This window comes from Anopheles coluzzii, chromosome 2 (assembly GCF_943734685.1).
Source record: "Anopheles coluzzii chromosome 2, AcolN3, whole genome shotgun sequence".
Lineage (NCBI taxonomy): Eukaryota > Metazoa > Arthropoda > Insecta > Diptera > Culicidae > Anopheles > Anopheles coluzzii.
The window spans coordinates 17,861,798-17,876,675 of NC_064670.1; the positions used below are offsets into that span (position 1 = coordinate 17,861,798).

At 45.8% G+C, this 14,878-nt stretch overlaps 3 protein-coding genes across 3 annotated transcripts in view; 1 reads left to right on the forward strand and 2 right to left on the reverse strand.

Annotated features, from left to right (window-relative positions):
• Positions 1–261: 261 nt before the first annotated feature.
• On the reverse strand, positions 262–1,798 carry LOC120953948 (structure-specific endonuclease subunit SLX1 homolog). The gene is made up of 4 exons (XM_040374401.2): positions 1,461–1,798; positions 1,334–1,385; positions 1,073–1,267; positions 262–987 (listed from the first exon to the last, which is right to left on the reverse strand). Exons 1-4 carry the CDS (start codon positions 1,643–1,645, stop codon positions 292–294), a joined length of 1,128 nt encoding a protein of 375 aa, XP_040230335.2. The 5' UTR covers positions 1,646–1,798; the 3' UTR covers positions 262–291.
• A 537-nt stretch (positions 1,799–2,335) lies between these two features.
• Positions 2,336–5,306, forward strand: LOC120953947 (DDB1- and CUL4-associated factor 12 homolog). The gene is made up of 3 exons (XM_040374400.2): positions 2,336–3,688; positions 3,777–3,965; positions 4,060–5,306. The coding sequence occupies exons 1-3, from the start codon at positions 2,624–2,626 to the stop codon at positions 4,216–4,218; spliced, it is 1,413 nt and encodes a 470-aa protein (XP_040230334.2). The 5' UTR covers positions 2,336–2,623; the 3' UTR covers positions 4,219–5,306.
• A 442-nt stretch (positions 5,307–5,748) lies between these two features.
• Positions 5,749–14,878, reverse strand: part of LOC120953946 (GTPase-activating protein) — a 28,825-nt gene continuing 19,695 nt past the window's right edge. The window contains exons 4-6 of the mRNA XM_040374399.2: positions 13,540–13,738; positions 10,672–10,826; positions 5,749–10,593 (exon numbers count right to left, since the gene is read on the reverse strand). Of these exons, the coding sequence (XP_040230333.2) occupies positions 9,918–10,593; positions 10,672–10,826; positions 13,540–13,738 (1,030 nt within the window). The 3' untranslated portion in view covers positions 5,749–9,917. The remainder of the gene's footprint in view (positions 10,594–10,671; positions 10,827–13,539; positions 13,739–14,878) is intronic.

Genomic DNA, 14,878 nt, shown 5'->3' on the forward strand with positions numbered 1-14,878 from the left:
GGCGCATGCAGTACTAGTGGGATTTTTCACAAGGAGGCTAACACTGCTAAAGTTCCTGCATTGAATTTGCTCAGTATTTTATAGTTTTAATGTTAAAATTTAAACGTGATTTTACACTGAAATGCCATTGTCTAGCTCCATTCTTAGAATGATATCAGACAACGCAACGAATCTCGACGATGTGACTATATAACATGTGTCACACATTACTTATTATTTAATTATCTAATAATAGCTTATCCAAAATTCCAACTTTAAAGCTTCCACTTCCTTCAACACACGGCACCCAGTTTATTCACCTTCATCCGACACCTCATCCAACACAACTGGGTCAACGTTGTCTGTATCGTCTACCAAATCGCTACAACCGTTCGCTTTGCGTATGATGTCACCCCACAGAAAGTGTCCCTCGCAGTGCGGACAGTCGCCTTCGACCGGAACGTACTGACCCGGTTCTAGGACCAGTTCGGCCAAACACTCCACATGACAGGTCAACGGACATCGTGACTGTAAGCATCTTAAAATTAAATCACTCTGCCGCTGTTCAGCGTCCTCCTTCATCTCCTCCTTCTCCTGCTCCAGCATTAGCTCACCAGCGCAGATGGTACACTTTTGCGCCGTAAATTGTGAAGCATGCTCCCCTTCAGCCGTGCCGTTGTCACTCTCGGAGTCGGAACTAATCACCACACTCTCGTCGGCTGGCATTGTTGTCGCTGGCATAATCGGTGGCACACTGGGGCGGTTTACAGCAGCAGCATCACCAGCATCATCGATTTTCTCACCACCCATTACAAGCAGATCGTACTCATCGAAATCGTAATTGATCGCTATTTTACTATTCTTCGCCCGATTCGATACGGTTTGTTTGGCCGCTGACGGATGCACAGTGTGCCGCCCTTCTATCGGTTGCTTGTTCGCTTTCTTCCGCCTCACCTTCTTGATACGACCGAAACAGATGGGCATGTGTAGGGGTGGCTTTTTCCCAACCTGAAACGAGGATTAGATACGGCGGTTTTAAGATACGGCGGATACGCGCGCGGAATGCAGCCGCCGGTAGCGTCAATCGACGTGCCTCGAATTCCCGATGAAATTCATCCGCAAACCAGCGGACGACGAGTGGCAATCGGTTCCACGGTCCCATTCGCAGCATCTCCGTCAGTATGCGAAAGTTGTACTCGAAGTTCGATTCTTTGCGTAACTTTTTCTGCAGCTCGGGCATTTGCTTAAGCCGGCGGGAAACGCGAGGCTGCTGCCATGCCCATTCGAACTAGAAAAGAGACAATAGCATTCACTTGTGTTCCCTATTTGGCTGTTTTCTCTCCTTCAAACCTACCCGTAGTGCAGAGATGTTGTTCGGAAAGCCATGTACAATTAGAACCATCGTCCTAGGAAAAGGCAAATGAGAAAAAAATCAAATTAGAATAACAAACCCGGCCAAGCTGAAATAGAGGATGCTTTACCATGGACCACGGTTGGATGTTCGTCTAGCACCGCCAGCGTCTTCTCCGCGATTATGTTGCTTTATGCGTCGGTTCGGATCAACAGTATAGCCAATGTAGGTGCGACCGGCAAACTTGGGATTGGGGCTTTTGCTCACCAACAAATACACACCGTAAAAATCTTCTATCTCTTCCACGCTGTTCATCTTTAAAACACATTGAAACGGATGCAAACAACACAACACTTAAACAAGACACAAAATACACATGTAATGACTGTTTCGGCAATAGATAAAGGAAAATTAAAGCTCAATTAAGATGCGTATGCGGATGCAAAGGAAGCGGACGCACATCGTTTGTTTTTAAATTGTAAATAACAACAAAGTCTGCACTATGGTCGCTTAGTGGGCCATTCATTACGCTGGCGAGTGGAAAAAAAAAACATTTTCAATAAAAATAAATCAGATCATTGTGTTAATGTCGAAGAAAAGCACCAACTACTTTTTCCCTTTTTTAAATTCACAAACTTCAAAAGATTATCCAGGAATATTAAATAAACTTTTCTCTTTTTTTGTTGCTCCATAATACCACTGTCCAAGCGTGTGGTGAAGCAGTTCGTGTCATCCGTGCGTTTTCATTTCTGACGCTTTCAGGTGAAAACAAACACTCACGTTCGGAGGCACCCTGTGCTTTTGATTGTCAAATCGAAGTAAAGAATTTTTCTTACGAAAACCAGAACTGCACGACCAGTGATTTTTCTTACCAAATTTACACCCTACGAGCTGCGCAAAGCTGAATGTAAACATTTTTCTTTACGTGTAATTTGACCAAAGTGAGTGATAATGTTAAAAACCGCGCTCAGGAAAAGCTACGGAAGGCCCCGCACCTTCCTATGAGAGTGGTCTGAGGCTGCTTGTGTCTCCGCTCCGTTGTCCCATTTTACCACCAGCGCCTCTCGGTGTCGCGCACTCCACCGCCCCACATACACACACACCCCGGTCACTACTCGCGGTGGTCAGATCCGTTGTGGTGTACACGGCGGAAGAGATACAGCTGAATGTTGCGGTGGTTTCGGTACACTGTTCGATACCTTAGAGGGGCGGAACGACTGGATTGACGGATACAGGGGGCAGCGCCGAAGCAGAACCAGCTGTACCACCAACCCGTGCCACACACGGTTCAACATGTCCAAAACGTTAAAGCGGCCCGTGTCGGGGCAGCGGCCAAGCTGCTACATTCCGAGCCGGCTGGAGGACCGTCGCATCCGGAACCGAACGCTGCGCCAGGAGCGCCGCCGCAAGCCGGACAAGCCGGACGACTTCGTCACGTACGAGGACAGCGACAGCGAGGAGGAAACGCCGAGCCAGCAGCACCAGGTGCTCAGCACCTCGTACAACTTCGTAGACTACATTAGAAGCAGAGAATCAGACTTGAGCGATGAGCGGACGATCGATCCGGCGTACGCCAGCAGGCACATCCTGACGCACGACATGTTTCGCGAAACGCCGATCGCGCTCGGCAACATCAACAAGGTGTTCTGCTCGCAGTGGCTCAGCAACCGGCAGGTCGTGTTCGGTACCAAGTGCAATAAGCTGATGGTGTACGACGTGAACATGCGGCGGGTGGACGCAATACCGACGCTGCCGAACAGCCACGGCGCCAGCCCCGACACGCAGTCCGGCATACACGCGTGCCAGATCAATCCGAGCCACAGCCTGCTGGCGACCGGCGCGCGCCACTCGGCCGACATTGCGCTGTACCGGTTGCCCACGCTCGATCCGCTCTGCATCGGTGAGAACGCGCACCGGGACTGGGTGTTCGATATGTGCTGGCTGGACGATCAGTTCCTGGTGTCCGGATCGCGCGATACCAAGCTCGCGCTGTGGCGCGTCAACGAAGATCTGATGGACTTCCCGGTGGCGAAGGACGCCGAGGAGGAGGGGGACCAGCAGCACCAGCAGCAGCAGCAGGACGTTCCGAGCTATGCGCACATCTCGCCGATCGCGGTGAAGGAGTGCCGCGGAGCGCAGAAGATACGGGCCATCTGCTTCAACAAGGAGTATCGCGAGCTGGCGCTACTGTCGCTGAACGGCTATATGCATCTGTTCAACGCGGAAACGTTCTCGCAAAAGCTCTCCCGAAAGCTGCCGAACTGTCAGGAGAACGTGTGCATAGCTTGCCAACCGAACGGTCTGTATGCGGTAGGGTGTCGTTCGTACACGTTGCTGCTCGACCCGAGGACACTGCAGGTAATTGGAGCAATTATTGGACGCGAGGCGGATGGAGTGCATTCGTACACGTATTAATGTTCGTTCCTTACTTCCCCATACCGCACAGGCTGTGAAAAAGATTGCATCACGCTACAGCGGCTGCGGGATACGTTCGGCAAGCTTCCAGGGCAACATCCTTACCATCGGCACTGGCATGGGAATGCTGATGTTCTTCGACATACGGGCCGGCAAATATCTCGAGTCGTGCATTAACTCTTCCCGTACGGTTGTACTGAAAGCTAGCAAAGGCTATGTGGTACGAAGAAGTTCGATTGGGGTGTTTTTGTTTGTTTGTTGGGATCGAAGGTGATTAGATGAATGACCCGCTCTGTTCGCTCTATTACTTTCAGGCCCAATTTCCGGACGAGGAAATTGACGGTTTCCAGCAGAACAAGTACTCGCCCGCTATCTACACGCACTGTTACGACAGCAGTGGTACGCGTCTCTTCACCGCCGGCGGACCGTTACCGGCCACACTGATAGGCAACTATGCGGGCATCTGGCAATAGTAGCTTGGCCGAAGTCTATTCTCATCCGGATTGTGGTAGCCAACTGATCGCACGTCCCCCTGGGTGCAAATGCTTTCTAGCAGCAGCAGCAACAACTACACCCACCACTGTCTTCGCACGTTTCTTTATTTGATACGATTTTGTTTTATTATTTCGACAGTGGACTTTGTGGAAATTGAACCTTGTTGGATTCGTGATTTATGTTCTAACATTTTCTCTCTTGATTCAAGTTTTTTTTTTGACTTGGTGACATGCATTGTCCCGTGAAGTAGCCGATAAACCGTTCATCACAGGTTCAAAGCGTGTATCAATAGAAAGAAACACGCTGTTTAAATGTAACCCCCTACGGCTAGAACGAGCATGCGACACGGTTGAACTTTTTTTATACTTCTTTTTGTATGTAAAATCTACAGTTTTCATTACACATCACGTACATTAGCAAAGTATGTACCAACTACGTGGGATCGTCTGTCTTATCTGGGGGGTGGTCTCGTAATGTAGCTCGCATGTATCAAGCCACGGCCAATGCAAGCGAATAGTTAGAACGATGAACAAAAAAAGATCAAGCTCCAACCTACAATTGCAGTAAAAGAACACTAATTAATGTAGGACAGTGTGTTCGATATCGGTGAACGATAACGGCACTATCCATCGGCAGACAGAAATATGTTTTTTTAGGGTTAACTCGCAAAATAGTACGGCAAATCAGTACATCAAATAGAGAAAGGAAGTACGGCCGTCGTGTGAAATATAGTGTGACGAGATAAAGGGCAAACGTATTAGGTACGCTAATCGGGATAAGTTCTAACTAGGGGGCGAGTGGAAAAGTGTAGGATGGTAAACGAAGGTGTGGTAATGATTGGTGATGTAAAGTAATTCGTGCAGAGAAATGCTACAGACAAACAAACAAACAAAAAACGACTCAGCTCTGATACAACGCAAGGTGTTTGTGCGAAGATCCTTGATAGTTTCGTAAGTTGATCACAACAATTCGTTTAGGCAAGGTAATGATTGATGATAAGCTAGAAATTTCATAAAAAAGCTAATAAAGTCTAACTAGAAAATCATGAACAAGAGATGCAACAATACGTGTGTGTGTGTGTGAGTATGTTTACTATTGTGTAAAAAAGCGCTCTATTCCGAAATGTACGAACGGTTGCAAACACAGCAAAGGATTGAAGTCCCTTTAGTACACTGTCTCACGGCTAGATGGCGCTACCGTCCAAACATGCATTTTAAAGTTTTAGTCATCGTTTTTTAATGTTAAAATTCAATAATGGATAATTAATAACATAACACCTATAAAGCTTGTAGAGGTGATGTCAATGGCTTCTTTGCATACTTGCTCGAGCATATCTATTATGACTAATTATCACATTAGGTTGTGCAATTATGCCACACACTCGAGGAAGTATGCCCCAACTGCCAAATTTTGTACTGTAATTGCTTGTACAAAGCGATACACCGAGTCCACCCCATCAATCCCTGGTTTCTTTCTTTGCAAAGAAAAAAGTATACTGAACCACAGTATTGTTTTCACATGTTTGATTTCTTATCCTTTATCTCATAATCAGGAGCAGTGAAGTATTGTTTTGTAACAGTTCACTCAGTGTTTGTTTTTAAGTTATCTTTTCCACGGTCCTTCACTTACGGGCTAACAAACAAACCGACACATTAATAATGTATCTACAATAAAATTAATAATATTAATATAATAATAATAAAAATAAAAATAATAATAATAATTATATAATTCAATCGATCTATGTATAGAATATGCGTCAATTGTTTAGCATATTTTCCTAATATTCCACAGGTTCCTCATTTTTCCTCGCAGCCCTTCGTTTCGTCTCATCGCTCTCTAAACATCATTCTCTCTCTCTCTCTCTCTCTCTCTCTCTCTCTCTCTCTCTCCCTCTCTCTCTATCTCTCATTCTCTCTCTCTCTCTCTCACACACACACACACACACACACACACATCCATTGCTTTCATTGTGCGAAAGTAGAGTTTCCGTTTTGTTACTTTCTCCTACCTAAAATACAAATTGCCTGCCTTTCTTGCTCCTCTTCTCACTACAGTATACTTCCTTTGCCATCTGCTCGCCCTTTGCCCTTCATCCGCTGGACTTAATCGCCCTTTATCCCCTTTTCATCCACAATAACCGAATCTGCTGAACATTAACACAAAGAAAGAAACACTAATAGAGTACTACAATTTTGCATTATACTCATTCTACAGCGTTCTATCGTTTTCTTAGCCAGCTTTTTTACCAAAACGGCTACACAACCAAACCCAAACAAACAAAGAAACAAACAAAAAACAACACACATTTTTGTGCAATGCAGCGACATGTTCTGGATGTATCGCTGGTTCCCAGAAATGGTACCGTAATTAAACCAACTAGGTGCTCCAAACGGCATTAATTGCTTTCTTTAACAACTTTAACCCATCGAGTGTATGATGATGTTTTAATAAAAATGTGTTACCTTTCATAATAGCTTCAAAAAGACACGTTTACCACGCGGCCACGTGTGGGGATGCATTTTTCGGTACACTAATATTGAGATTCGAGAAGGATAGCTCTCACCAAACCAAAGTGCAACAAGTACACTGACTGGTCTTCTCTTTTCACACCAATTGTCTCGAATGCAACTGTGTAGAGAGGGGTTTGCGTTTCACTTCTCATGCTTTTCTGTTTTGCTGCTTAAATAGAGTCCTTCACCCGCCGTTCGCTCATCTCATCGCTGTGTAGCTCTTGTACAATCACATACGCTTTTGTTTGTTTGTTTTACACTAAAATGAAAAAAAGTTTGAGATGATGAAACATTTGGTAATTTAGTAGTACCTCTCCTAGTAGGTTGTCTTGTAGTACACCACAAATATGGGTGGGATTATTCTTTGCTGATGGTTTATAATAGTTTTTTCTTCTTCGTTTCTTCTTCATCTAATTAGAGTTTCTCTATACATTCAGTACGCTGTTTCTGTGTTTGTTTTCCCTAGTTCCGTTGGTGTGGTGTTTGTTTTCCATTGTTTGTAAAAAGGCTGCTGCTGATGCTCTATCTTACTTCTTTTCGGAGTTGCAGGGGTTGTTGGTGCTCTACACATCATCAACGCTTCGCCCCTCCTCCTCCTCCTCCTCCTCCTCCTCCTCCTCCTCTCTGCTGTCGAGAGATCCATTTTCATTTTCACTCTCACCCACCCGCCGCGACGAGAAGAAATTCAAATTGTGGACATATTTCGGGAGCCCTTCTTTCTCCCTCCCGTCGGTATATCTTACTTAGTCTACTCGCCTGTCGATGCAAATGTTGCATCTTGAGTACGAATTTGCTTTCTAATAGTTAAAACTCGCTGTGCCTGGTGCCTGGGGTGGTTGTTTTTTGTTTTGTAGTGTTACGGTGCATATAAAGTTATTTTGGTGCTGGCATTAACCACCTTGTGTGCGCTGCTTTCTTCAACGCTCTACAGTCGCGCTAAACAACCCGCCACATTCCGCCTAATGTCAACATTTAAGAAGTCATTTAGTCATATATGCATGTATAGACGTGTAAAATTTAAATGATCAACAACAACAAACATCGGTCGGTTCTCGTTTTCCTCACCATGCACAAACGCATTGCTGGTGTGAATGTGTGAAGGTGTGTGTAGAGTAGTCTTACGATATAAATTCGAATTATTTTCTTCCTTATCCTGCGGTAGGATTAAGGGATGCGCCGCCACCGTACGTCCTTGTGTACTTGGGTGCGTTTGTTTCACACGCACGTAACGTACAGAGTTTTTTCGGTGGTTCTCATAGCTGTGGGATACTTTCTTGAACCCTTCTTACGGGAAATGAACTCTATTTGATGAGAATTGGACTTTATGGCACCCTTTTTGGACATACTCATTGAAAATTCCTATTGGATTTGTCCAAAAAGGGTGCTATAGAGTCCAATTCTCATCATATAAAGTTCATTTCCCGTAAGAAAAGGTCATGAAAGTATCCCACAGCTATGAGAACCCCTGAAACCCCCTGTAACATTCAATATCATCTGCCAGGTAGTCTACTGAATTGATTGGCCTTTTTTGTTCGGTCGGTCACAGGAATGCAGATTTATGTAAAGTTATAGCAAACAACAAAACAAGCACAAAAACAATACGCTGGCCGCTTAAACTACCATTTGAGATTGCAACCAAAATTAGCAAGCCACACCTCGACTCGGTGGACTTGATACTGTTCCTTTCGGGCACAGGCCGAGAGTAAATTCCCGCGTATAGTATAAGTCAAATGATCAGATTTGTTTTGTAGGCTGTTTGTTAATTGTGTAGGGCGGCGCGGTAACAGAATAGTTAGTCTAGTTGCTGCTTATACTTATTTAAACGTTATTCATTCAGCTGATGGGGGTTTTGGTTTTCCTATTTTACATAACAGTGTTTTGCGTTGCTTCACTTTCTGTGTATAGTTGAGGCAGAATCGTGTGTTACCAGTAATGCGCGAAGAATGTATAGATCTGTGTTCCGTGTTGGGTTAGGTTTATGTTTAAGGGGAGGCCAAAGGAAAGAATACAAGAAATAGCGAGCTATTCCACTTATCGCTTTAAATTTGTTCAATAAATGCCCACACCACCTGCTAACATTAAGGAGAAGGAAAAAGAACAACACAAAAACACTAACCGATGTGTTTGTTGCGTACGGTGTACCGGTCCCTGCTGTGGAATGGTTTGTTGTTAATCAGACTGGGGGAAATGTGCGCACACGACACACCTTTTGTTTTGTGCAACACAGTTCGTTCTGTGTATTAATGGCTAGAGAGCGCTTAACGTACATGTGTAACGGTTACCCCAACTCCCCCTGACGGTAATTAGTATTGCAACGCACAGTCAGAAAACTACAAAGGAAACATTTCAAAGTTTCTTCTATAAAGGCCGCCTAAGCTGTGTAAAGAAATGTGTCTAATAAGTTCAATTAAAAATGCACACAATTTACAATCCTGCAATGATACAATCGTTTTAAGTGTGTTGTACAACATCGAATGATTGCTAAGCCACTAGGCAGGTTTCACAGCAACAGCACACCGTGATTGTGTGCAAACCTTCGCAAAGATATCCCGTCCAAAAGTGTAAAACAAGGATTAACAAAATCAAAAACTTTGTGATTGAAAACTCTTGATCGACCACACACATACGCACTAATTTTGAGGTGCTAGAACCATAATGCTGATTGTTTCCATTTCCCTGCTACTACCACCCGTTAACGCCATGGGCAATCAATATCGTGTCCTACACATAACTCACTATCATTCGACAGGACATTCAACCATTGCGCCACTGCTTAAGGCAAGAGGAGAGTGGGAATACGCTAACGTTAACACCTAGGAAAACATCCCCTAGAAAAAGAAAGAAAACAAGCAAACCTAAACAAATACTAAATAAATTCTCCAATCTATAAAAATAAATAAATTAAACGCGTTCGTCCTATGGTTCTTGCTGTGCGCCATACGTCCAGAAAACGATCGTGTGACTGCGTGCGTGTGTGTCCGTGTGGTTACTTAATGGAAAAAATGGGAGTGTGTCGTTCACATGATGATTGTCCCGTGCGGTTCAGAGCACGCGCTTTAGCACGCCCCGTCGTCGTCGTCGTCGTCGTCGCCTTCGTCGAGTATTGCGTGTATCGTCGTCGCTGCCGTCGCTCGGACAGTAGGCCCTTCCCGGCCGTGTCGCCGCTAGCATTGCGTGAGCGGATCACCACCACCGTCCGCGCTGCGCACCAGCATGCCCCGGTGGGGGAAAAAGTGAGCCAAACCGGCATCGGGATAGTGCTGCGTCGTAACGGTGATGGGAGTAAGGCCGACCGTTCCGGTACCGGCACCACCACCACCACCCATGATGCCCACCGCGCTACTGCCACTGTTGGAGAGGCAGGAGGAGGAGTTGTTAGATGAGGAACCATTAACACCAGCGGTGTTGGAGGCGCCGGTGGTGTTAGTGGTGGTGGTGGTGGCGGCGGCTGCTGCTGCCGCCGCAGCGGCTGCCATTACCGCGGCCGTAAAGCCGGACCGCGGCATGTGTAGATAGTTGTCGTCACCGATCGGTGCCTGCCGGCTGCCGTACTTGAGGTCGCGCGCCAGCATCGACTTGTACTTCCGGTGGATCTGCTCCAGCGTGGTAGCGATCTCGTTCAGCTTTTTGATTGTTATGCGCGCCGCCATCGGGTCCTCGTAGGCCGTACCGTTTAGGGCCGGATCCAGCACCTCCAGGCTGTTGATGTTGGCAATGATTAGCGAGTGGAGCCGCTGAAGGTCCCGAGCCGGGTCGAGCGCCGTGGCCAGATCCATCTGGATTGGGCTGGAGGAAGACACGGGCGTACAGCCGGGCGCATACTGATCGCTTTCGTTGCAACTGCAGGTAAGGGAGGTAAAGGGGAGAAAGAACTCGTTATTTACTGTTCAATTTTCAGAATCTGCTCCAACCACTCACCATGTCCACGCGTTGTTGATGTACGCTCGGGGGTGAAAGTTTACCAGGCGGGCTTTGTTGTTTTGACAGATCTTACTGAGCAGATCGATCCACTCCTTCTCCTCCACACAGTTGGCCGTTTGTACATAGAGGGGTCGCTGGTCTCTTTTGATTATCTACAAGAAGAAGACGAAATAAATTAAATTACTGCAGCTGTACGAAGCTATCGCTTCAATTATCTAAACACTATTAGGCGTTGCAAGATTTTTCAATGGAATCCCCAAATGCCGATTGGCTTCATCAAGGCTGCTTGCCCGCTTTCCCAGACCCCCTTGGGACTCAGTTCGTTCAGTTCAGTGACCCAATTTCCAAAACGGACGTAATTATCGCGGTCGAGCATATATGAAGCTTCACGAAATAGCTTCTCTAAACCAAAAAGGGGAAACACCACGGCGCATCTTTCTCCTTAAAAGGGGAAGAAGGTGGTCTGGAGTAGTGCTCGCTCCACGTTTCAAACCATAAACGCTGGCGCCATATATCACGGCCACACTGTGATGTTCTCATTGTTGCCCCTTTTCGGGAGAGAGCGTAAAGATTGCACGACTGCATCATCCTCGCGTCAGTGTTGATCTGCCAATTAAGAGTTGCATCGCAAATTGGGTTGCGTATGTGCTCGGAATATATAACCGAGTGAATGGCTGGCACTTTTTTTTGAATCGATAATCACACATTTGCATGTTTAAAATGGTGCGTGATTGATTTGGCGCATGCACCTCCAATTAGCAAACATTCTCTCGCCGGGAGAGGGCTACAATTGCATACATATTAGTGATATGCACCAGTGGGCGAAACAAGAGTGTGCAGCCGGATGCTGAAAGTGCCTGGTTATTAGTATTTTTAGAACAGCGCCAATACCGTATTCGATACGTTCCTTATTCCCTGATGTATTAAGCCATGCATCCGTAGTGTAATTGCAACAAACACTTTATGGAGCGTGACAAACTGCATACATACAAAAATCACTTCTTGTGACCGAAAAAATGATATGATATTATTATTAATGATATATGACTTGATATTTTCATTGATTTTTTCAACCATCACACTCGTCGGAAGCACTCTAAAAGATGTAACCTTCTGTCTAATTTGTGTGGTTTTTTTTGCCCCGAAAAGCCCCGCTGAAGGTTCGTGGTCTGGGCCCGAAACACACAAATTCATCCTTGACTGACCTCGCGGTCCTTTTGCATCATTACCACCACACTAGTGTGCGCGCGATTCCATGAATGGGGGTTGCTTCTTCCCTTCCCATAAAAACCAACCACCTCAAGTGCGATGAACTCCGGGTGTGCGCGCCTTTGTCTTCGCAGCAGCACAGCCAGAGCGTGCTAACAATGAATGAAGTGGTTGTTTGCGGGAACCAGCCTGCCACCCTTCCCCGACGTTTGCCAGAGCGAGACGCACACACACAAACGGCTCGGCTATGAAAACAGGCGCTTTCATGAATGGGAAAAACATTTTCCCACCATGCTTGCTGCTTCACAGGGGGACACGCTTGCGCACTATCGAGTAGTCTCCTTGTGAGGGGGAGAGTGCGTGTATTGCGCTATCAATGTGACTCCCCCTCTATCAGCACGGGCACTGGTAGCAAATGCTCTAAACATTTCTATTGGTGGAAAGCCTGGGACACATATTTCATTCCCGTTCGGATCCATTAAAGCTCTCTAAAGCTTCTTAGTTGCGCATATCGCGTGGGGGAGAGCGTTGTGTCTTGCGAGTGGCCCCAATACACAGAGGCTAAGACATGGGCGGTGTTGGCGGGGACCAACAAAACCAATGGGAAATAGTAAAAAAAGGGAAACTATTGCATGCTCCATCTTTGTAAGAGCTGGTTAGCGGAGGCGGCAGCGGTAAGTGGTGTATTCGTCGTGTGGCGTGTGTGCATTGCGTTTCTTCGGCGAACAGTGTTGTGTCTGCTCCCCGCGTTTCTTGAATCGTCATCTCCGGCTGAGGCTCATTCAATTGTTTTCTCGAACCATTGTTCGAAGCTTCTTTTCCAGCGAGCAGCAGCAGCAGCAGCAACAACCATACCATCTCGCTTTGCGCACAACCTTTTTGGACGAACACACACACACACACACACACACCCATTTGGAAACCTGCGCCCGTCTCTTGTAGTGCTTTCGTGCGGTTTGCATGTGACTTGCTCTGTCAGGCCAAATTCTTTTCATTTCATTCATCTCCATTCTTATGCTGCACCGATGTGGGCCAAACGCATAGTGCGCCTACGGCCCCTGCGAGCAGTGTATAGGGCGCCGACGCGATTGCCGCAATGTACCTTCGCATTCCCATCATTATGTTGATTGTAGGCCGCTCCTCAGGTCACTCCACCCTGTTTAGGCCTGTCACTCGGTTTTACCCCACAATAGATAATAAAGACGGCAAAAGCGTACGGTTCTTTGTGCCAATCCTTCCTCGTTGGCACCTCTTGGCATCAAATGCGAGAGTTTCGAAACACCTTTAAACCCCCTCACACATTGTACTGGTGAAGGTGTGTTAGAGACATTTTTTTGTTCGCCCTTTTGCTTCGATAAAATGGAACCATATGCAGTATTTTATGGAGGTTATACATACGCACGTGCTCCCATAACTCTGTATTGGGAAAATGGGGAAGGAATTGTTTTCAAATGCACACAAGAAAGTGTAGCAACATTCACAACGTTCGCAGGCACACACACACACATACATGTATTGGCCTACAAAACTTGCAACAAGTTATTCCTACCCTTCCCCATCACATTGTGGCACAATTAAACAATTAAAAGCGCATTAGAAAACGCGAACCGCCTCTGTTTTGTAAATGCGCAACGGCGGGTATTTTCGAAACCTTACCTGAAAAATGTTCTGCATCTTAAAGCTCCGTTCGTTGAGCCGTTCGACAGCCAGTATGTCAGTTAGCGGTATATCACAGATGGGTCGTTTTCCCTTCGCCTTGGCGTAGCTAAGCGATTGCGTCGTCAGCCGGAAGTAGCGCTGCTTGAAGTTCCGCCTGCCGAACCGTCTGCGTCCTTGGGCGCGTTTCGTCATCATCCTGTGTGCGTTGTACGCGAGGGCAGAACAAAAAAATAGAGAAGAAAACAAAAACACACACACTTTGCATTAGATTGAGGGCTTTTGCGTGGTTCCTTTCAGTTTCGTGTCTCTCTAGGGCGATTCTATCGATATCGGGCTAATCACGGTGAATCAAAAACGCGTACAAAATTAATACCATTAAGAGAGTGCAGAGTAAGCGTAAAGAAAATGTTAAATGAGGGCATACAATTAATGAGATGATTGTTCATTTGGTGGTGGTAGTACTTCACCAGTTCGAGGTGCTATTGTCCGCGCTTGCTTACTCGACTTGTTTGAGTGACGCTAATTTTTCAACAAATAATAGGGATGTTTAACGGATAGAATAAAAAAATGCGGTAAGTGATGTAAAATTACCATAAAATTAATGATAAGGGAAAGATTGCCCATTATTAGAGGCACGAGGTTGTCTTGGAGTTGCATGCGCTGATGGGCAAAAACAATACCCCACATGCGAAAGCATTACAACATCGAATGGCGGATGATCAATGATGAGCAAGGCAACAGTCTTGAACTCAAGGTTGTGCATGTGTTTCAAAATAAAGTAGAAAATTGGTAAATTATATAAAACGCCGTAAGGTACTGTTGTTCAAATCTGAAAGATCGAACGCGCCAAAGCAATACAAGCAAATCAAATGAATAAAATTACAAATAAACAGCAAATAAATGCGCCTCAACATAGGCCATCGAACAGAAGCCTAAAGAAGCGAATGCGAACCAGCGGTAACTAACGTCTTCCAGCCCACACTTACCATTCACTTCCGGGGATATCAGAACGTAACCAAACGTGATCATGCCCCATCAACGACATATTGAGATGATAAGTAGGCGTAGTGAAGAATTTACATTCACGCACACACACAGAAACGTGTGCGTAAGATCGTATTTCAGGGATGAAATTTATATTACGTGGGTTTGTTTGATTTTGTTTGTTATTTAATGTTTTGTCCAATTAGTTGAATGTAAGGCACGGATCGGTTCAGACAATTGATGAGAGAGAGAGAGAGAGAAAGGGAAGAAAGATAAAGGTGGAAGAGAGAACAGAGAGAATAAAATATATAGATACTAAAACAGACCAAAAGACAACAACTGTGTACAGACA